This window comes from Cylas formicarius, unplaced genomic scaffold (assembly GCF_029955315.1).
Source record: "Cylas formicarius isolate icCylForm1 unplaced genomic scaffold, icCylForm1.1 PGA_scaffold_2__14_contigs__length_35257938, whole genome shotgun sequence".
Taxonomy (NCBI): domain Eukaryota; kingdom Metazoa; phylum Arthropoda; class Insecta; order Coleoptera; family Brentidae; genus Cylas; species Cylas formicarius.
In genome coordinates, this window is record NW_026844319.1 from 12,963,431 (window position 1) to 12,988,079 (window position 24,649).

The following is a 24,649-nucleotide window of genomic DNA, read 5'->3' on the forward strand; positions in this document are numbered from 1 at the left end:
TACTGGATACATACGATTTGGTTTTTAAAAGTTCAACTAGTTGTCTTTTGTGTAAGTATCTTCCAAATATAGGTTATACTGGTTAAGGCACTCTTGCAATACCTCTTTTTTGCTGCCGATTGTTGGCATTTTTTTAGCTAAATTGCTGTGATAGCTAGCATGATCATAAATTATTACTGGGATATTTGTAAGAAGATATTTTTTTACCCAATTTTCAAAAAGTTCACTTGTCATGGTGGTGGTCTGAGGATACTTTTTGCTGAAAGTATCGCGTTCGGTACCCAACCCTCTGAAGCCACAGTGTAAAGTGAAAATTATTTTTCCTCTAAATGCAGGAACATTCAAAACCCAAGTCTCGTCTAAATAATTTATCTTTCATTTTTCCAGGTGAACTTGAGTGAAATATTTATGTCTCCATTCCATAAATCGTTGGGTCTCTTTAATGCAACTACGCGTTCCAATATTTTAAAATCTAAATCAGATTTTGTGCAAAAGGCGGTGCAATGCTTCGCGACTACCAGTATATGGTGGACCATTTTCGTTTAATTTCTGTTGTAACGATTCAAGTGACGGAATCTGACTCTCATATATCGCGTGCGCTTCCCTGCGAATCCACTCTGCATCATTTGCGCATTAACAAATAGAAATTATTAGCGGATTTTTTAGTTGTTATGTTAAAATTTTAGAAATGTTATAATAAAAGTTGACTGATATCTTTTCAAATAGTTTTTTTTAAATTTAATTACGTAGAAACAGTAAATGCACTAAGGAACTTGCTCTTTTTTTTATTTTACTCAAATGCATGTTTATATATGAAAACACATTATACCAAATATGAACCTTTACTTCGCAATACTTATTTTACAATAAATAAATAAAGTTGGAATCGCAGCCGCACATATTCAAACACAGTAAAATGCGCTGTAGCAGTTCAAGCATTTCTCACTGATTTTTTACCAAATTTGCATTGTTAGTCTCAGTCTCAGTCATATATATTTGTTTATTAGTTCAACATGCTGATCACTCAATAATAAGTTGCAATTAACTTAAAAAACTAACTGAAAGACAAGCTTAAAAAAACTAAGGACCACTACTTACAGTGCGCCAGAAAAGTTAGTTAAAATAATTCTATAAATAACATTGGCAACATTCTGAAATAATTTTTTTAATAATTCGTTCTAAGTGTATTTTTGATGGTAAAGGTCCCGTAGCTTTTTAAATGTGTTTTATTTGGGACACTTAAATATACCGAAGTCAATATTGCATTCTCAAAGGTAAGGTTATTAATGATGTTGAAAGGATGTAACTGAGTTGTAACCCTTCTGTTCTGCAGTGTTAAGATTTTATAACATTCTAAGTAGTTGACGTAAGTATCTCTTTAAAATATAGTTGGGAAAGAAAGATATTTCTTTTGAATTTGCGATGGCATAGTCGATCATAAAACCAAGAGAAGTTGATTTACCTGCTTCCACTCATATACTATGGATGGCAAACCTACTTGCCAGTGTTCTAGATAGCTCCAATTACTGGATAATTCCTGTAATCTCCACTGCATTGAGGTTGCTAAAAAGGAACTTACCAGAGTAAGAAGAGCTCCAAAGACCAGAGGCTTGAGAGAGTCAGTCTGAGTGATATTCGAAATGTTATTTATAACCTTATTATAACACGAAAATATGCTACTTGGAAAATGGTATGAAATGAATCGACAAGAAAAAAAGAAATTATAAATTGCCTGGGCAGTAAGCGGATTAATTATCGCATATTGTTTGATTTTCCCTTATAAAACTCACATCAACCATTTGCAGTCTTTAATGACGTCACAACCAAGGGCAGGTAAAATTATTCAAATTTTAAGTCTTTATTTTTCAGGTGATTTAATTGTGGTTGGAATTTTTATTTTTATGGGAACTTCCTTTTGACTATACTTATTTCGATTGCCAAAAACGCCGGTTCTTTTCGGATATACGCCCAACCCCGCGGAATACCGACGCCGGACCCGTCGCTACCTTCTGTCGATCGTCCGCCCTCGATTTCGGTCGAAAACGTCACAATTTCCGCGGGCACAGCATGGCACGTCACAGGCCGGAGCGCAAAATTGCAACGTTGCGTGACGACGGTTTCCGGCCGGCGCAGTGCGCGCGCGCGACGCGTTGCCAAGCGATGCGCGCCGCACCGTAGAAACATTTGAATAATTACGTCAGGGCGGCGGATAGCGGTCGTCGTTACAGTTTTTCCGTGAATTTCGACTGTTTCAGGTGTGCGCTTTTGGTCGATCGGACGACGTGCGAAAGCTCCTTCGCTGGTTTGTGCGGCGCCGACGATCGCGGTGCATGTCGTTCCAAACTTAATTGGCTTTATTTTTTCCCGAACCATTTTATCGTCGCCGCTTGTGAAGGTAACGCACGTCACGATAGACTGCACGTTAATTGCTGTGTTTTTTTTTCTTTCCTCGTCGTCGGTGCCGCCGCCGGTCGGAACGCTCGCCACGCAGTATTCGTATAAGCACGGACCACCGAATCTCAATTCGGGTGTCCGAATTGCGCGTAAGTTTGGGGCATTACGGGTGAGCGGGACGGGTCGACCCGATCTCCGCGGTTGTGTTGCCATTGCTTTGCGTACCCGCACGTAGAATAGAAGCACAGTGCCGTTTCAATCCACAATATCACCCCGTTTGACAGGAATCGATATAGCAGTATCGATTTTTACGTGACGGGGCGAGAGCGTTCAACCGCGTCAACCTGATCATTATGTGGGCCGTCCGTGAACTTTTCCCCCCGCGCAAAGGGCGGTCCCACTTTAATTGGAAGATGATTTACCAAGAAAATGCCTTCGTAGTTGCACTTTTCCACACAGCGAATTTGTCGCGTTTACTTCTCATGCCGCACAATATTCGCTTATTACGCATTAATCATTCGCACGCCATCACCTTCGAATTTTTCTTTCGTCCCCTCCCGCGGCCGTTAAGGACCGGATCGCGTGCCGCGCAGTGATTTAGCCCCCCCGGGGGCCGGTTTAGTATGCGGTCCACCCAAAACTAACCAAATAAGTTTGGGTAGACCGCATACTAAGCCAAATTATCGTAATCGCATACTAATCCATCACTTAAGATAATTCCAAGTTTCAGTTACGCTGATATACAGTAAATGGCTAAAAAATTCATTTAAACATCGTTGTTCAATGATTCGAGAAGTGGTTTGTAGTGTACTTTATGTTATGGACCATTCAACACCATGTATCTTGTATTTCTTCATTTATCTCCTTTTATGTTTCGTATAATTTTATCAATTTTATCAAATTTTATAAAAATCGAATCTCACCAACACTGTGATAAATAATTGTAAGTATTCCCGAGGTCCGAGTTATTAAGCACTATTTAAGAAATTTGTTGTCGTGTTGTTGGATTTCAAGCAAAAAGCTCGCACAAGCCCATTTTTTGAATCTATTTTCGAATTTTGCGTCAAATTTTTTGCATAATTCAAAGTTCTTTAATTGCTATGTAAGTAAAGAAAGTGAATATGTCGCATCTAAGTGAAACTCAGGGAATTTAAATTTAATTTTTTATTGGAGACAAAACAAGAACTCAAAAAGAAGTTTGTAAATTGTTTAACGCGAAATATAGAGAAAAGTACATTTCAAGATCCACAGTGAGTAAAATTGAGAGAAAATTTATTAAAATAGAGCATGTCGAATAAATTTTATAATTTAACAATAATATTATATTATAAATTATTTTATAAATATTTTATATCTAAATTTTGTGTTTTTTCCTTTTGCTCTTGTGATAGGAAAAAATCTTGCAGGAAATTCTATGAATCCCTTTCTACCAATTCTACTGGCCGGGATATACAGTTTTTAAATATTCACGACCTTGTCGAACAAAATGGGGTGGAGCACAATCCTGTTGAAACCAGTCTGTCTATCTGGCATATTAGTAATTGTAACTATCGGGTACCATTAATATATTTATCGAACAAATATTCTCCAATAATTTTATTATTGAAACATTTATTTTTTGTGGATTTTGTGGATACATCCGGAGTTATTTGTACTCCAATACCTACAATTTTATTTATTTACCGTAGCAATTAAGCAAAACATGACCTTCATCACTAAACAGTATCCACCTATCTGACCATGAAGCTAACCAAAACTGCAGTCGGGATGGGTCACTATGGGGGTTATCCCAATTTTACTCACTGTGTATCTTGTAATGGGGGATTTCAAGATATTTTGAATTAAACAAATTCCAAACTCGTTCTTGAGGTCTCGTTTTGTCTTAATAAAAAATAAGATTTCATTTCTCTGGGTTTTATTTAGATAGGTTATATTCAGTTTCTTTATTGGCAAAAATGTAATGATAACATTTTATGACTTTTACTGGTACTACTTTTGCTCATAACAAGTAAAAGGGTATGCTACATGAATTATGCATAAAATTCGAGTCAGATTTCGAATATGCATTAAAAAATAAGTGTTACAATTGAAAAAAAGGAACTTGGCATAGACATACTTTTTAAACCACCCTGTATATTTCCTGTTTGCTGCAAAAAATGCGCAATTCTTTTGTTCATAAAAAATTTGAGTAAAAATAAAAAAGTGGAATTTGGTATTGACCACTACTTTTTGACCAACCCTGGTGGACATGTGCCAGCATTTTTCTTGAAATCTAATACCTGAATTTTTAAATGAAGTTGTCTAATATTTTAGTCGTTCACTGCATATATTTTTTAAACATTTTCTTATTTTTATAAATCAATACAGTAATGCACGACAACAAATTTTCTAAACATTGCTTAATAACTCTGACCTTGGGAATACTTACAATTATTTATCATAGTGTCGGTGAGATTCGATTATTTATAACGAAGCCTAAATATATTTTAATCTGCTTTACAAACACCATAAGTTTTTTTATTATTTTTTAAGTTTCCGGACACTTCATGACTAGCAGAAAGGGGTTATTTACTTGAATATTTGTTCTTGTATACATTTGATAAAATTGTACGAAAACTAAACGAATATATTGTATTTAGAAAAAAAAGTATTTATACACACAGGTCCCGAAATGCAGAATTTTTAAGATACAGGGTGTTTAATTGTCCATAAAATAACGTACACCGCAATCACCTTTTCTCTCGACGAATCATTGAACGACGACCTCCAGTTAAAATTCGAGGTCTACACCACTGGGCTTAATAATTTTAATCTATTAGTGCTAACGTGCCCCATAGAGATCTAGTATTCCAGACATCTGTAGTCCGGAGCTTTGAATCATGACCAGCAAAGCTGTCCTTTTCTGGGGATTTTCTTTCTACAAAGGTTATCCTTAAAATTTTGCAATACCTTAATGTTTTCACATTATCGCAACATCTTGTCGTCGCACACACGAAAGTGTAAAAATGGCAAATATAGTTCTGGTCGTAGTGTGATGCGGCAAGTGAAAACCTGCAAAATTTAACTTAAGAGACGTTAATGCATTAACGTACTGTACCATAGATTTTGGTATTTAATTAATCAAATTTGTTGAAATCTCAAAGACACGTTGATGCATTAAAGGTTTAATTAGTTCAAACTGTAGTTAATTAGCTTCTGGTTTTAGAATTAATATTTTGTAAATTAATAAAATTTGTTCAAACCCCAATATAAAACGAAGTGTGGTACTAAGTTCATTGTTCAATCTGTCCGCAGATCTGTCGAAGCAGGGAATCGTTCGTCAATTTTCTTTTTGCAAACTGTCCATGGTTTCCATGCGAAGGGACCCCCTGAAAAAGCGACGCGGTGCGCCGCTGAGCCCGCGGCATCGTTGCGATGACGTCGACGGGGGTTGTCGAGAGGTGTGCGTGCCGTCGGCATTAAGGGGGCGGACTTTGACCTGCGCGTTCGCCGCTTAACCCGGTTTGATTCGTGCCGTAGCTTTCCGCGTCAATAAATTTCTTCGCGTTTTTCCCGATCGCCGTCCCGTAGGGTTCGAAATGTCGCAAAACGACGTCACCGGTTGTTATTAAGACGAAGTAATAATGGTTGCTCGTATAACGCGCTAGTGTATCAGCCATCTCGATCGAGCGCGTGGCTGGTCATAATTTTTCTTCGCCGTCAAATTAGCCGTGGAATTGTTTGCGACGTCGTCGACCGAGCGGCCGCTAGGGAAATGTGTTGCGCAACGCAAAGCGGTCAGAGCGGTGGTTATGACACGCGCGCCAAGACGAAGACTTCTTCGGAGAGGAAGAGGCGGTCACACGTGACTGCTTTTCCACGTGCACGACTCGGCCGATCGTGATCGCAGTTGGCCGTTTTACCGACGCCAGGTTTATCGAACTCGCAAAAATAACCATCCATTCATAAAATGCGAATATATGGCACCGGAAATTTGATTCCTGGGGAGCGTTTTTGCCGACAATTCTGCTGTCGCGCAGCGGGGTAGGGGAATTTGATAAAATTATCGATTAATTACTGTAATTTGTACGTTTATGCTTGTGTTTTCGAAAATCTTACGGAACTTGGCACTGGAAGAATTCACAGATGGTGTTGGAATCGTGATTCTTTTAATGCCATATTTCGTGGGAGCGCTTACCCTACTATCGTGCGTAAAAAAATGTTTTCATTCGTAAGCTGTGATTATAAAACTTAAAACGAAATAAAGAATTTCATGAACGCTTCGAATATGTCCATTGTCTTTTTGGTTAGTTTTGGTTAGTTTCTATATTAGATCCGGCGCGCAATGGACTAAAACGTATCAAAACTTACCAACGATTCTGGAAAGCATTAAAGCTTATATTTTTGTAATATGGAACATGTTTAAAGCGTAAAACTAAACATCATATGCATGAACACGCAAAATAGATAACAAAAGTAATAAAATGATCCCTCCTTGAAATAACATTTATTGAAGACATAAAAATACAACAGCGGCGACACAAAAACAGCCGTTACACGACACTCTTCAAACATTATCAAAATACTAAAACAGATCTCTTCGATTGATTTCTAAGTTCAAATAATTTAAAACCATACAGGCATTGGTGGCAAATTTATTCACATTAGAAACAAAAATTGTAATTGTAATGTATGTTGTAATAAATATACGGTTTTTTTTACGCATCGGATGGTAAGAAAATAAGAATAAAACAATTGAAAAAGTTGTCCCAGTTCCAGTTCTAGTAACAGCATTACTTGTGTCTGACCAAATTACATTATAAACAAAATGTAGCAGCTAAGCACACTTTAGGTAGGGATGTTCACGAAAAGAAACCATGCCAAAATTTGCACTAAGTACGGCTGAATTTTGTACCTTTTTTATTAAAAATGCTAAATTTTCCTGTACTCATCAATCTTCAATCATCAATTTCATCAATTTATAATTGATGATAATTATCAAAGCATATTCGATTATTGTGGCACAAATAGTAGAACGAATACAAATACTTAAAAGAGTGCACCAACGTAGGCGCTACTTGGACAAGCGTTAATATTCGTTTTGTCACAGTGACAATCCAAGGCTAATGTGACTTACAAGGAAGGATTTATAGCCAAATTTTTTTTAGAAATTTTAGTGAGTTTTACCCACATAGCTGCTAGATATATACCTATGCCGATAATTCTATTCAACATGCGCATGCGCGAGATTTACAATATCGTTTCTAACCAATGACCTTGAGGCATTAAATAATCAACATGGCCTTTTATTGATAGCTCGTCAATAACTTTAAATGGGGCATTTTTACGGCAAAACGAGTTGAGTGTGTGGAAATCGTTGTTGAGTAGGGCCATTGTAATATCTAAGAGCAATATAGGTGAAACCAACAGCGATATTCACACACTTAACTCATATATGATTGATGATTTAACGGGATCTGGACATATTCAAACTTATTGACGATCTGTCACCGGGCATGTTGGTTGTTGAATGTCGCAAGAGCATTGGTTAGAAAAGAGATTTTAAATCTCGCACATGTTGAACGGACCTTCTCAACAATTTTTTCAAAGTTACTTCATAGATTCCTCTGTAATCTGGCTGTATCTACTAGCTACATGGTTTTCCCTAACGTGGCCCCTGTCCGCGCTATAAGACACTCGATACAACAACGCCGTTAAAATATTGTAATAGAAAAGTGGCAGGTCATAAATATTTAGCGAGAATCTAGATGGACGCTTTAAATATTACACCATGACTAAAACATTTTTCGGCCTCGATGAAAGTTACATGAAGCTGGTGGTCGCGAAAAATGGCCCCTCTTGCAAATTGTTTGCTCTTATCGAGAAAATAAATATTATCACCTCTGCTTGATTGTTTCATTAAACCCGTAACGGAATCCTCTAGAAGCGATGAAAAGAAATTAAGATCCCACGTGGGCCAATAGTTTTGGTTCCGCTCCGAGAGCCGCTGTTATAAGTTCTAATTTGGACTTAAAATCGATAAGCTTCTTGGGTTAACGAACAGGAATGTTTTTGTAATGACGAAGACTGGCTCGGCCAGATATCGAAAGCACAACAATAAGTAATGCGGCAACCGGCTCGATTGGGTATCGTTACAAAATAAAACCAATTTGTCGCGTTGACTTTCACTTTTAATTCGGCAGCTTTCGTGAAACCACTTGCGGTCTCGAACTATCTTGAACGAATAATTTTATTTATACGCGAATTTTTTTTTCGGTGATGACGCTGCTGACAGTAAACAAACGTGCCCGTAGGAAAGTATTGCATAACGTTTACCTGTTACCTCTCTCCTTTTTTTTGGGCGGTGTCGGATTTGTGGAAAATGACACAAGAACAATATCTATCAATAATTTAGTGCGAAGGTCTACGCACACCCTAGTGAATGGCTTCGCGCAAGCGTAGTTTGACGTCATATAGACTTGCGGAACGGTGGACAAAGTTAATCCACCTCGGCTACAGAAAAAAAAGCGCAATAACCCAAACAAAATTGATAAAACATCACAATTTAACTTTAATTTCTAAAAATAAGGTGATACTTGTTTACGGGGTCCAAAAGAGAACCTCAGATATCGGGTGGCAACAAAACTAATGTCCGCGCCGGCAGTTTAAAATAGCTTGTGAAAAAAATATGCAATTTGGTAAGTTGAAGGGGTGTACATTTGAAGCATAAAACAACTGAATGTCGTTTCCGGCGTTACCGGAAATAATCTCAACTTTGTTTTTTTTTTAAATGGAACATCCTGCATATTGTTAATTTTTTAAACAATTCTAATTGTTGTCTACCAGAAAATTAAAAATATACGGGGTGTTCTATTTAAAATAACAAACAATAGGTTATTTCCGGAGAAACCGGAAAAGCAATTCGATTGTTTTTATTCTACCAATGTTCACAATATTCAGCCATATCAACATACCAAATTGAATATTTTTATTTTAAGTCATTTTGAAATGCCAACGTGGACAGTAGTTTTGTTGTCACTCGGTATATACAGTGAGTCACTACAGTCTATATATATTCTTAAAACTTTTAATATTAAAAATTTTGTTTTATGAAACATTATAAATACAATAATTAAAATATTTAAAAACGCTATCGAATTTACAAAAAGATGTTTAATGAAATAATTCTTAAAACGATCGGTAAACAAAATAAACATACGCCAAGCAAAAATTAATGCAGCGTTAAATTCGCAGATACAAAGCGTGCTTTGATTTCAAATGTTTTATTGAAGACGGGAAAAAGTACCACTATTTACTAATTTTCACTTATTTAAAGGATTTTAAACCGGCGCTTAGAAAATAACTATCAACAAACAATTATGAAAAACTTAAATACGCCCCGGGCTGGTCGACTAAAAGCGTTATATCAAAGAGACGTTTTTGAAAAAAAATCAGTGTAATCCGAAAACTGGTGCTCTCAAACCTGCGACTCAAGTAAATAAAGAAATGAATACTGAAAATACAATGGATCACCGAGAGTAGCCTTAATTCGACAATTGGGTTAGGTCTATTATGGACTTTTCAACAAGACAACGGTCCAAAGCATATTGCTTCTCTTATCAGGGAATCTTGTACAAGGTGCCAAAACCACTGCATTCACCTATTCTATTTCTCTGTCTCTGTCCTGTCTTTCGATCCATTATGCCCCCACGTTTTCACTTCCTCTCCTAGAAGTGTGCATTCACCTCCTTAGTCCGCAGATCTTAACCACATTGAGCATCTTTGGTAGGAGCTAGAACAAAGGTTACGAAAATCACTAATAAAGATTCACTAAAGGCTGCTTTACAATTGGGCTTGGGGCTTGGGCTGAAGTTACTCCAAATATAACTGAAATAGTAGATTATGCAAAAAGTGCCGTAAACGGCATTTGAGCCACTTAAAAAGTTTACCAAGCGTATTGCATATTATAACTTTTTCTACGACCGTTAGATTTTGGGTACATTTGTGCAAAACAAAAACGAATACATTTACTGACGTGGCCACCGTCAGAATTGACAAATGTCAAAATTCAAGTCATGGGGTAAAATCTCCGAAAGCATCCGATGGCTCCCAAACCAGTGCGGTAATTTCCCGGAAATGTCCCAAGGGGCTCACATCCGTGGGACAAGAAACTCACGTGGTATAGTAACCCTTTCCGCACGCATGATCTGTGAATAATTAGATATTTTATAGAAGGGAGTAGAAAAATTAGTTTCTGCCGAGAAGATTCCAGACGGTTATAGATTTAGAAGGCGGCCGAACTAAATATTAAATTTCGCATTTAAAAATTTTTTTTTTATATGTTGACTTTTCGGAGCTATTATGTATTAAATAATTTTTTGTATGTTTGATTGAGTTCTCAAAAATTGTATTTATTATATTTATAGTGTTAAATAAAAAAAAATGCAAAAAGAAAATTGTCTTTAAAATAATGAATATTTTAAGGGTGTATGTAGACTTTTGTGACACACGGTATACGCGAGTTTGATGTCAACTGACCCCGCATCTCGCTTCTCGATTTCCTCCGTTTTCCGTCTTTCCAATCTCCATGCCGATGATTTCTAATTGGCATTCCTTCCTCTTCCTCTTGTATTCAAGTTCTTGGTGGCCTTCCTCTCTTTCTTCTATTTGGAGCAGTCCATTTCAATACTTCTCTACGCCATCTCGTGCTGTCCATCCTTTCTACATGCGACTATCGTTCCCTCTCCTGCCATGTTTTGTTGGATGCGCTCATTTCTTATGTGTTTAAGTCGTGAGGTGCCTCTACTTCTCCTCCAATAGTCCATCTTTAGAACAAGGAGCCTGTCTTTATCTCTCTTATTCAACACCAAAATTTCTGATCCATGGATCGAAATACTTTTTACGACTGATGGGTTTCGTTGCTTTGTTATTTTGTCATTCCACAGAACAGTGAGCTACCGAATAGTCCGTTTCCCTTGCCCCACTTTGTTTTTAACTTTTTCTGTTGTCCTTCCATCAGACGCCTAAATATTTGAAAAAAATCCCCTTCACTAGTTGGGGTTCAACTGGTCATGTTATCCTATTACCAAGCACTTGTTATATTTAAAACTATCCCTCACTTTTCGTATTCGTCGTGAAGTTTTCGGAGCATATAACAGGCTATGTCTATGTCTTGGTCGTCGGCAAAGAGTAATGTCGATAATGTCTCAGGTATAATGAGTCAGGAAATTATCTTTGCCCGACATCATCAAACATGTTTTACAAAAAATGTTGTTCCTTGAAGGTCCTTTAAGCTAGTATTAACCTCATAAAATACTTATGTAAATCCCTAGTTCTGTAACAACTGAATTACTGTAGCTTTGTTTATGGGCTTGCACCGTAGACTACGGATTAATGTATACATATGAAAGAAAATCGCACCAAATTCAAAAGCTAAAGTGGCGTAAAATCGTGAAAAGTTTTTCAGCTACATCCATGGGTGGGTCACCTCCTCCTTATCCTAATGATAAGTTTTACTCAATAGCATGATCGTACAATAAAGGACATGCTAGTATTATGAGACATAACTCTGCCTCTTTAGTCATTTTCTTATCACCGTGCGAAGTTCTACAATGCTGCTTTTTACAAAACTTCTGGATTCCTCCTGCGTCTGTTTTTGCTTTGTCGAAATTGCTGACGTTTCGCCAATCATCCTGTTGGCTTCTTCAGAGCTTGACTGAAACTGGCTCGTATTTTACTCTGTACCTGCTTATTTATTGCTTGAGGGGGGTGGGGCTAATGAGGGGTATAAACACCGTCTCGGATGACTGATTCCCAAATTGGTGACAAGTAGAGACCTGAGTCGCGATTAAGATTGTTAGGTTGTTTATACATTGCTATAGACTCTCGGATTTTTCGTTGGTAGAAGAACGGATCATATGCAAGAATTTTAGTTTAATCCAATAAAATTTTATGCCCGTTTTCATGAGTGTGTTCGGCAACAGCTGATGAGTTTATTTGTCGTAGTCGTAAGGCTCTTTCGTGTTCTTTGAGCCTAGTTGATATTTTTCGTCCGGTCTCTCCAATGTATTCTTTGCTGCATATGCATGGAATGCTGTAAACTCCTGGCATCTCAAATGGAATTTTGTCTTTGACGGACCGCAGATGTTGAGAGATTTTTGGACAAGTGGTAAATCTGGTTTTGACGTTATACTTCTTTAGAACTTTTGATATGTGATCAGTGATGTTTTGAATGTAAGGAAGGACCACAGTGGCAAGTGTAGGATTGCTTTCGGCCTCATTGCTATTGGAAGGTTGTGATGAGGTGTATTTTTTGATGGAACGTTTAATGTCTTTAATGTCGAAATTATTAGAGAGAAGAGCAGAGGTAAGGTGTTTTGATTCTGTTTTCAGTGACTCGGGCTGAGATAGTTTTGCGGCTCTGTAAATAAGAGAGTTGATAACCGATGATTTTTGGGCCGGATGGTGATGCGACCATGCATTAAGGTATCGGTAAGGTGTGCGTAGGTTTTCTGTAAACACAATGACCCAATGTAAGGTCTGATTTTCTATTGATAAGAATATCTAAGAATGGCAGGTTACTCAGGACTCAGGTCTCTACCTGTCACCAATTTGGGAATCAGTCATCCGAGACGGTATTGACACCCCTCATTAGCGCCTCCCCTCCCCCTCAAGCAATATATAAGCAGGTACAGAGTAAAATGTGAGCCAGTTTCAGTCAAGCTCTGAAGAAGCCAACAGGATGATTGGCGAAACATCAGCATTTCGACTAAGCAAAAACCGACGCAGGAGGAATCCAGAAGTTTTTTAAAAAGCGTTACAGTAGCCTGTGGAAGTTTCTTTGAAAAATTCTACAATGCTTTTTCCCAAAACTTTGAACCATTGATACTTTAATCGTAAAGTTAGCCTTAGAATGAGTTATTTAATTGAAGTTCTCTCTGTTTTTTTCTTGTAAGCTGTGATTGTGATTAATTATTAATCTGAAGTTATTAAAAGCCACTGAGAATAAAATATAAGTTTTAATTTAATTAGGTATATTTTTGAGGAATAAGTCAGAATTTCTGAGTAACAAGTCAGAATCTCTGAGAAACAGGTCAGAATTTCTGAAAAGCAAGTCAGATATTGTGACTTCTGAAAAATAAGTCAGAAAAAAAAATTGATTTATTCTAATATGCTTAAACTAGCGAATTTTAGGTGTAACGTCCAAATAAGTTTCAAATTTGTAATTGTCATGTCAAAAAATCTAAAACTGTCAATTTTCATTATTACAGTATAAAAAAATTCTAAATAAAAAAACATTAAATTTCCAAAACCAGCCACATTTGTATCAAGCTTCTTTATTATTTTGTTGTCTAGTACCTTCAGTTTAGACATAACCCTACATATCTGATGTTTCGATTAGCAATGTCTCATACGAGAGACTTGTTTCTCAGAAATTATGTCACGTTTTCCTTAGTGACAAAAGCAAGGTTAATGTTTAAAGGACAGACGGTCCGTGGGATATCAAACCCAAGCTCGAAGCTTCGCATCCGATTCGCTAATGTGTACGTAGAGTCAAGTCGCACTTTTCACTTGTCGGAGCCCGCGGTAGCAAATTGGACAATAAATATCCGCCGACAATTAATTGTCTAGCTACGTTTCGTGTTACAATTAAAGCAACAAATTATCGGATGTGTTACGGTCTCACAATTGTTAATTTCGCGGGGCAAAACGAAATTATATAAGCGGCCATTTCGTGTCCCGCGCATATACACCGACCGAGTTCGATTATAAAATAATTGTTTTAACAATTTTCCGCGATCTTTCGTACAGATAGCGAAATACGTTCCAGGAAGTGAGAGGCGGCGCTCCGCTTTTAGGTAACCGCATCAATAACCCCTTGCTCGATTCGATTTACGATCACAATATTTCGGTAGTGATCATATCATAAAGTGGATTTTGACTTTTTGCTTTAAATCGTGTGGGAGTTACGTGGGAACGACGTAATACCCAGAGTGCCCACTTTTCTACTTCCCCCGCACGCGGGTGCCATTATCAAAGAAGATTGACAAATGAAAGGGCGATTGATGAATAATTTAACCCAAACGGGGCAAACAAGCCTCCCCGGCGTAATGACACACATATCTATAAATGTACAGGGTACATATTTTTACAAAGTAATGGACTTATTACTAGTTGCTACAAAGGTTTTTCGAAATATTTATATAGGTAATCAGAATATACATGAAATCAACGAAAAGCACTGAAATAAACAATTAAAGTCACTATGAACTATTGAACTACTAACTATTATTGACTATGCACAGATGATTGATATTTCCACGCTGTGCGGCTTCACTTTATTAACAAGCTGACTGGGGAGCGGTTTATATTAGTGACTCTTCTAGTTCTTGGTTGGTTTTCAGCATCCATGTTCCAGTCGGCTCATTGCGTGTCGATCTTCGTTAGCGACAATTGTCGTCCTTGTCTCAGAACCGTACTACTGGCTTTATCACTTTATGACTTCTTTCAATCTTATAAGTTCTTGAAGGGCGTAGATACATCTGTTTCGTTATTGTATTCTGTTGTTTATTTCCTGGAATGCGAAGCTGTCTTCAATAATGTTTATTCCGAGTTATTTGAATTCTTTAACTCTTTCAAAGTTGTAGTCTCTGTAGTTTTCTTTGATTTAGAGCTCCATCTTCTGTGCGTCTTTTTCGAATCTAATGAAAGTTTCCCTCAACTTTATTCAGCCAATCCCTATCAGATCTACATCGTCTGCAAAGGTAGTAGTAGTAGTAGATTGGGACCTTCTCGAAGTAATACTGAAGTCTGAAGGTCCGAGTCTGAACCTACATTGATAGTCCTCAAGTATTTCTTCAGTAGATGGTTTGGTTCTTTAAAATAGGATAGTCCAAAAAACTTTATAAGTTGTGTTGAGAAGCGTGATTCCCATGTAGTTGGTACAGTGCTTTTTGTCTCCTTTTTTTGTAGATTGGTCCAACAACCCCTTCCTTCCATTCAACTGATATTCTTTCCCTCTTCCTTGCTCGAACAGGGATGTCATCACTTATTGAAGAGTTATTGTTTTTGAGTCTTCTGGTTGCCTGTATTACCTAAGTATATGGGAAAATTTTGGGTTTACGCACAATGCGACTGACTGAACTTTTGTGGGTCCGTTTTTTTCAAAATAATTTACTGGCTCTTATTGGTATCTACTGGTGTCCTGTCAATATTTGAGTGACTGTAACATAATTTCGAAATTAGAATTAGACACTTCCCAATAGTTGGAAAGGGAACGACCCATTGTTATGAGAAACCCTCTGATTTGGCGCCTCTTGATTTTTGTGTGGGAATAGACAAGAAACAAAAAATCCAGACAGTTCTGTTTCTGAATTCTCTGTGAATCATTTGATCGTAATATGTACCAGATGTTTAAATCAACCTTGAATAGGACGTTAGTAAAAAATATTTATGTGTAGTTCTCATTCATTATACATCGATACAGTAGTTGAGTTGTGATGATCAGGATTTATTTTGACTAGACTTTATTTAATTTAATATTTAGAAGATCAAAAATTAAATTAAAAAAACAATTAAACCATCCTTAAAAACGAGGAACGGTTTCTTCTAAATTAAGATTAATGTACATATGGCAAAAATGTTTGTATTTCTACATGTTCTTCACAAACATATTTTATGAGTCTATCAATATTATTAAATTTTTTCGTAAAGTAAGTAAATATGAGACTAGGTATTTTCCGAGAGTTGTTGTCGATGAAAGATGGTCGTTTGTGTATCGTATTAATGCTTTATCTTTTAAAGGTTCAAAAATACTTGTGTTTATTATCAGAAACTCTCATTTATTCTACTAAACTTGTGAGGTCAATAATGGAGTATTGTTCTGTAGTTTGGTCCACTTACAGATCATGATTACAGTATTTCCGAGAAAGTGCTTTCATTGCCACCTCTCAGCAAATTTAAGAGTTCAATTGGGGGTACGATTTGTTTTCAGGCTGATGGATGGAAGGATTGAATGTTCTTGTCTGTTGGGCAGGTTGGGTTTTCATATTCCTTATGCAGGTCTTTGATACCAATATACTTTTAGAATTAAATATCACAGAACATAATATGATACAAATTTATGTTTGTTATATTTTTTCTTTTTTAGTTAAGTCTATGGAATGTTTTTTTAATAGACTCGAATAAAAAAATTGATCACAGTTTTTATTCTTTTTCTTTACCCTGTATAACCGGTCCATACAAAACATTTATTACCATGTATCTTGGTCAAATATTTTATGAAGAACCATTTGTGCAGTTGGATATGTTGTGAAACATTCAGCTTAAAAACAAATCCTCTGAAAGTTTTGAGCATTTGGTGTAATATTTCAAAAAGAACTATAGCATATTATAGTTGTTTATCGGCCATTGCATACATTTTTGCAAAAGAGCGCGAATGCATTTCTTAGTGACCATCAGAACTTGCAAACCTCAAAATATCATCAGTGGCTAAATTCTATCGAAAACGCTCTGAGTAGGGAGGAGACAAAAAAGTTGAATATCTATCTAGATATTATTTAGAAAATAACATATAGCTGATTATCCCAGTGAAAATTTTCCATCGATTTATTGAAGCGCAATGTACAAAGTCTTCCGGTAATTTGGCGGCTCTGTATTTAAGGTTCCCTAATCTGCTTGCTTCCCTGAAATCAAACAGCAATTAACTTCGACCCCATTCATATGCGTGCCCGCCCCCTTCGCGTTATAATCGTGCCTTTCGTGTTCGAAAATCAGGCGTAAACACCCCGACACGCCGTAAACTGGTAAAAAATCGATATTTCAATGGCGGATGAGAAGGGCGAATCGCTTCAGAAGAGGTAATCACGCGTAACGTTATGAGAATTCGAATATTCGAGTTGAATTGAGTTCGAAATGGTCTCGCCGCACACACTAAAACTTACAGATTGAGTGGTCAGGCAGAGAGGTACTCCGAAGACTCAATATTACGACGCAACGGTCATAGACAATTACAAAGGTCAAATCTCACTTGTGGAAAGCGAAGAGAACGGTCTCGGAAATTTTTGTGATTGCTGAATGCGTTTGCGCCGGTTAAGAGTTACACACAAGAAAAGTTCCGGCCTCGTCATACTATCTAAAAGTGCGTCTACATTGTACATTGGAGAATTCTAATTTAAAAATTGAATTGAGATGGCTTTTACCTGATGAAAATCCGGTTTTCTCCTCCTCCAATTATACACCGATGCAGCGCCCGGAAAGTGTCATTTTACCACGTCACTTTCGTTTCCTACTGCTGCGAACTACTACGGACATTTGCGGGATATTACCGCGCGGGTTTGAAAGCAATCAGATGTTTTCGGAAATATTACCGACGGCTCGAGCCTTGACGTTTGTCAATTCTGACAGTTATGTTATTGAATGTATCCGTATTGTTCTGCCAAAATGTACCCAAGAACTAACGGTCTTAGAAAATAGTATATTATGCAACAAGTGCGGTAAACGGTATTTCACTTATGACTTTATTTGACACGAGCGGAGCGAGTGTTTAATAAACTATGACCGTTGATTTTTGGGATCATTTTCGCAAAACAACACGAATTCATTTACTGACATGACCGTTAGAATTGATAAACGTCAAAATTCAAAGCGTGTGAAATATCTTCGAAAACATACGATTGCTCCCAAACCCGCGCGATAAAATCCCGGAAATGTCCAAAGTGGCTCGGATCCGTGGGAAACGAAAATGACTTGGTAAAGTGTCGCTTCCCGCACGCTAGATTGGTGTGGAATTGTGCATTTTACAGTAGAAAAAGTATAGCATGCAACACGTTTGGTAAACGTTTTAAATCACTCAAATGGCGTTTACCACATTGTATATTGTTTATACTATTAATACAATTAAATTAGAAGTAAAAATGTTCAGATTTTCACAGCTATTTATTGGTTTATGACAGCTGGTTCAGCAAAACCGCGCCTTTATCAAACAGGTATATAAACAACTTTGAAAATCTGAATATTTTTTGCTTGTTTCAATTGTACTAATTTAAAACATATCTGACAATTGTCAAATGAATTCGATTTTGACGTTGAAACTATCTGATTTTACTTATGCAACAAGTGCGGTAAACGGCATTTGACTCACGAGTGAGATAAAGAGAATATTTTAAAATGTATGTGAAATTTCTGTGGGAAACTTCAATTATAAATGTCATTTTACTTGCCGACTACTCCACTATATTTTAATTGTAGCTTATAGCACTTAGCATTTCAATTGTCTTATATATTGCATAACATTTTTTGGTGTATTAATTTTTGGGTACATTTTTGCAAAACAACACGAATGCATTCAGTGACATGACCGTCAGAATTGACAAATGTCAAAATTCAAGCCATGTGGTAAAATCTCCGAAAGCATCCGATTGCTCCCAAACCAGTGCGGTAAAATCTCGGAAATTTCCGAAGAGGCTCGGATCCGTGGGAAACGAAACTGACGTAAAGTGACACTTGCCGCACGCTAGATCGGTGTGTAATTAGGCAATTTACAGACGGGAGTAGAAAAATATAATTAACAAGATTGAACTTGCTAACGTTTCGTCAATCATCCTGTTGGCTTCTTCAGAGCTTGACTGAAACTGGATCGCATTTTACTCTGTACCTGCTTATATATTCTTTGAGGGGCAGAGCTAAATGGGGGGCATAAACACCGGCTCGGATTCCCATATGGTGACAGGTAAAGACCTGAGTCGCGGTTAAGATTGTTAAGTTGTTTATAGATTGCTATAGACTCTCGGATTGTTCGTTGGTAGAAGAATTGATTACATGCAAGAATTTTAGTTTTATCGAATAAAATTTTATGTCCGGTTTCTTGATTGTGTTCAGCAACTGCTGATCAGTTTATTTGTCGTAAGGCTCCTTCTTGTTCTTTGAGCCTAGCTGATATTTTTCGTCCGGTATCTCCAACTCCAACAATCTTAACCGCGACTCAGGTCTTTGTCTGTCACCTATATGGGAATCAGTCATCCGAGACGGTGTTTATGCCCTCAATTTAGCTTAGAATATATAGGCAGGTACAGAGTAAAATGCGAGCCAGTTTCAGTCAAGCTCTGAAGAAATTAACAGGGTGATTGGTGAAACCTTAGCAAGTTCGTCTCTGCAAAAACCGACGCAGGAGGGAATCCAGAAGTAAAATTTGAAATGGCGGCATGTTTTCATTAGAGTTTCATGTCTCCGTTGTATGGTTTATATTAAGGAAAAGGAAGGAAGAGCTTACCGATTCTAAATCCAAATACAAAACAAATTGTTCTGCTTGTGGATGTTTCTCAAAAAAACATTAAATAACAATGTGATTTATTAATACTTGGGCTTCTACAATGATGCCATAGATTTTGCTAGTCTAAATGTCCTTTAAGTTATCGACTCCCTGCAATAGATCCAGTTAAAATAGTGCTCCGTCTTCCACATTCCAATTAAATTGATTTTATAGGAAGACCAACCCACACCACACACCACAGATTCATGTTTTATTGGCGCTTATGCAGGTAGCATAAGCTGCTCAAAGGGAACTGGCGAACATTATTAAATACTTCCAAACTGCCACGTTTGTTACTCTCAGCAGTGTCATCATCGCATAAACGCTTCCCGAAAGTGTGAATCGAACTTGTGACAAAAGGAAGGAAGGAAAACGAGCAAACCGCCACCAGTTATCAATTGAAATTATTACTTATCACCGCGCGCCGCGCCTAAATAGTACTGCGCCTCGATCGAAATAAATTACTGGTTTGCGTTGCATGGAGCGCGGCGTGTAATCGAGGAAGGCGTAATGAAAACGCCTTTGTGGGTCCACAAATAGACAAGATCAACTTCGCATCAAAATTAACTACTAAAATTTGGGTCAACTTCAAAGTTAATTTTCTCGCGAACTGCCGACTCGATTTGAATATATATATATATATATAGTTTTTAATTGTAGCTTAGATCTTCAGAAATGATGTTGTGAAAAACAATTTTATTTAAATTTAGCTTTTAGGTATGTACAGAGTGTTTTCAGAAAAACCAATTGCATGGTCAAGGTTTATCACATTCTAGGTGTCCGTTTAAGTCAATAAATAGTCTCATCTTTTTTCAGCATCTTCTTTATCAAATGAATACAATATTTAATGTCAAACGAATGCGTTTGCGCTATTACAAGATGAGCTTTATAATACCAGACCACATACTGCAAATTGAGGTGAATGTTGAGACTTTGGACTGGCCTCCACGCAGTTTGGACCGTAATTGAATAGAACATTTATTATTATTATCAAATTGGTATTGGTATATCATCAGCCTGCAACCTCGGGTAATTTAGAAAAAATTATCAGTGAAATATCGATTAAGCCCAAATTAAACGTTCGGTTCGATGTCAATATATAAGGAGTAGGGGAGGAAACGCTTGATTTTTTATTTTTTTAATGTTTATAATTTTATTACATTTTTTTTATAAGTGAGTCACAAAGAAACTAAATGATGAGAAAAGATAAGGCTATGTATTGACCTGACATACCTAGAATGTGACAAACATTGACTGGTTTTTCTCTAAATGCTCTGTACATGCCTAAAATTTAAATAAAAAAGTTTTATAAGTCATTTAAAATGCAAAAATTTTAAGGGTATTCTGTTTACTTGCTTCCTTTTCTAGATAGAGGATGTCAAAGTTTATAGAAAGAATCTTTTTTCCCAAGTTATACATACAAAAACCATTCCGCTGAATTTGACAGAACTTTACATATTTATAGGTCGAAATATCTTATTTAATGTAATATGTAATTAAAAAGTTTGAAGATCGATATTCGTTAGTGATTTTCGTGATTCTAATATTTTATTTTTATAAATAAATAAGAAGTTAGTTCTAACTCTTCGTTCGAACCCGAACTAAATTCTTCAAATAGGAATATATTTATTATCAAAAATGTGATAGTAGGTCAAAAAGTCACGAGTCTTTGAAAGTTACAAATATGAAGCTAAATTTAGAACAAATCAAAATTTCTCAAGTAAAAAAAGCAGGCATCAGTCATCTGCAAAATAATGAGGATAATAAAAAAATCCGCATAAATAGGAGTTGGTGCCATTAAAATAAACCCTCTGGCTTCTAGATCAAAATTGAGATTTAAAACGCTTGACATAGACCCCAAGCTTTAAATTTAAAATTGATGAGATGTCCGCTTTCGTAATGTCATTACGTTACAGATTTATAGGAAACTAGTTTGTCTGAAGTCTAAATTTACATTTTAGGGGTTATTTCGAAGATCGGAGCAAAATTAATTATCAATATAGCCGATTTCTGACGATTGAAATTTTAACGATAAACAGAAAAAAAAGGAATTGTGACTCCTATTTATTATCGTCGCTAAATGATATCACGAAAACAACAATTTACGACTTTATATCATTTCGGACACGTCATTTGTCGACAATGTGCGTTTAATAACAAACATTCAAAAAAGGAACGATAACAATCGAGGCGCTGTGTTTGGAAACTAAGGAAACTGCAACGCGGCAGCTGTCGCGGTTAAGTTTCTTAGAACCGTTTTACGATGTCATCAGAAACCCAGTCTTGACAATAAAATATCTATATACGTTCTAAATCAAATTACGGCAATTTTGAAATAAGATAAAGTGTATGTAACGTAGGCTATATTATTTGTAGCAATTTTGGAGTTGTAATACTAGTATCTACATATGCTCTGTTTTTACATCATCGTAAAAGGTGCTTCAGTGTGGCTGTAATTTATCTTAATCTTTTGGTTGCTGGTCAAATTATTTTGTGAACTCCTGTCACACAAAAGTTTTCATTAAGTTTGCTATTTGCGTTGCTATTGTATAGATCAAAATTTGCTAATTTTGCAGGACAGCAGTTTTAAGCTTTTTAAACAATTCTTCCATAAAACTCCTATCATGAGTTTTTTATTGCTGTTGTTAGCTTTTTTTTTAATTGAAAACACGAGTAAAAATTGTTAGCACTCAATATTTTCGATGTGGATAATTTCAAAAAACGCGCAATTAAAATCAAACAAATATTATGGTTCTTGCAAAAAAACATTGATCTGTAAAAATTCTTTTTATATTTTTGATTGCAGAATCGTAAGGTCCAGGAATAATGTAAGAATTAATAACTCGTCGGATCAATAGTAACGAATATATCCTGTAAATAAAGTCTAAAGCAATGTAACGAACAGGAAAACTACCGAGATCGTCCAAAATATTGTCCTACTGGTGTCAACTACAAAAATATTTTAAATTCAGCAGTCTTCTCTAGTAATTCAAAGTGCACTTATGTTGCGGCACTTACTAGTTTAACGTTTCTTTAATAAACTGCAACGTTTTCGTTTTCCGTTGTTTCAGATGAGCCCGATCGAAAACGTGGTACCGAACTTGGTCGACGTGAATACCGCAAAGCAGGAGGTCAAGCTCAGAAGCAAGCAGGAAAGGTCCAGGGACTTGTTCGGCGTCCAGTTGGAGGTGAGTAACACACGCCGCTGGGGCGTCCGATCTGATCCGGTCGGGAAATGCGTTAGTCCCCTCCCCATCCCCTGACTGCCCAATTTCCTTGGTAAAAATATCGACCCTCGACACTGTATGCAGCCGACCGACGGGGCCCAGACGTTGCTCTATCGATTATTTTCCGGTTTCCACCGGTTTTTCCGCGAATCAATGCCGCTGTTTGTATTTTCCCAGGAGTTTCGTTGCCCCGCGACGGTTTTGGACTCTTTGGTGCTCCTTTTTTCCGCAGATTTGCTTATACTAGCTAGCAAAAAAAAACCGTTTTATTGCGGAACGCGCACCATCGTGGCATAAGCCCGAATTTCGTACGAACTACTAGCCCGGGGCATTGAAATTGATGCCCTAACCCAACGCTAAACTGACGCCATTCGGTTGGAGTTTCTTTTACCAGTGGAAATGCACCGCATTAATAGTAACTACTTTTAGCGCCTTTTGTGAAATTCCACTCTCGTAATTTATTTTGAATGAAGATTTTTTAAATTGGAGAGAAATTTAATAAATTATTATAATTTAAAAAAAAAACCTAACCGATATGTTAAATAAATTACCAATAACATAAAATACATCAATTAATAAAAAGAACTTAAAATGTACAGAGTAAAGTTCATTATCTCATTCGTTTCAGAAGTGATGAGAAAATGGCAACTACAAAAGGTATAAAGATATTATATATCAACAAAAATATTGATTTATTTATTTAATCACGGGAAAACAACATTAAAAGTTTGAAAATTACAAAGAGTAAAATATAAAGTTATGAAAAATAAGCAAACTGAAATAAACTAATACACAGAGACTAAAATAAAGTAATACATAGCAACACTTAAATTAGTGAGTCAACTGGAAGAAAGCGAACTAAAAATGTAATCTATTGAATTGTCTTTCGTATTGACTTACACTAAGACCAAATATTTCGAGCTGATGTCCTTAACGACCCTAGAAAGCATAGGAACATTGCAGCCATACTTTGTACGATGGAAAACTCAGTTTAAGTGTGGAAACGTACGAGTGACATGGACGCGCGGTCTCTGAAGATGCCAAGTGATATTTTGGCGAAACGTCAGGCGAATGATCCTACTCCAGGGTCAAACAACGAACGGATGAACACCCTGATCACCACCAATACATATATATATATATATATATATATATATATATATATATATATATATATATATATATATATGATGACACTATATTCCGGGATATCATCCGTTCGCTTGTTGAACTCCGACTGGAATCCTGCGTCGAAGTGTTTTGCAGTTTGGTATCTGCATCAGTTGATGATATTATTGAATCACTTTGCTATAGTGACTATAGTTGACTACTTATTATATTTTAAGATATAGTTCTTCAGATGAAATTGTCTTCTAAATGGATGTTAATTTGTTAGACAATAAAGATTATTATTATTATTATATTGATTTTATATGAAATTTCAAATAATTGCCGGTGGATTTTTAATTAATTAAAATAAATTTAACATTTCCAACTGCCCACTTCTTTGTCTTTGTATTCTTGGTATAGCATACCGACAAGCATGTACAAAATTATTCCACATTGGTAGGCCATGATACCTTGCATCTCACCGAGAAATGCGAACAAAATACCTTAGAAATTGTAGGGCTTGCGGTCATTCCGGAAGTTGACAATTAGACAATGCGTTATTCATAATTAAATGCCGAATATATTACGGCATTATTGAATTCTGACAATTTTATCTAATTTGTATAAGGTT

General features: G+C 36.5%; 1 protein-coding gene across 4 annotated transcripts in view; it reads left to right on the forward strand.

Moving 5' to 3' along the window:
• LOC132698758 (ras-GEF domain-containing family member 1B-like) overlaps positions 1-24,649 on the forward strand; it is a 151,901-nt gene that overhangs the window by 24,578 nt on the left and 102,674 nt on the right. The window contains exons 1-3 of one of the 4 annotated variants that reach the window (XM_060664995.1): positions 2,237-2,395; positions 5,689-6,417; positions 22,753-22,869. In XM_060664995.1, coding sequence (XP_060520978.1) covers positions 22,753-22,869 — 117 coding nt within the window. In that variant the 5' untranslated portion in view covers positions 2,237-2,395; positions 5,689-6,417. The other 3 variants (XM_060664992.1, XM_060664993.1, XM_060664991.1) reach the window with 3 other exon arrangements.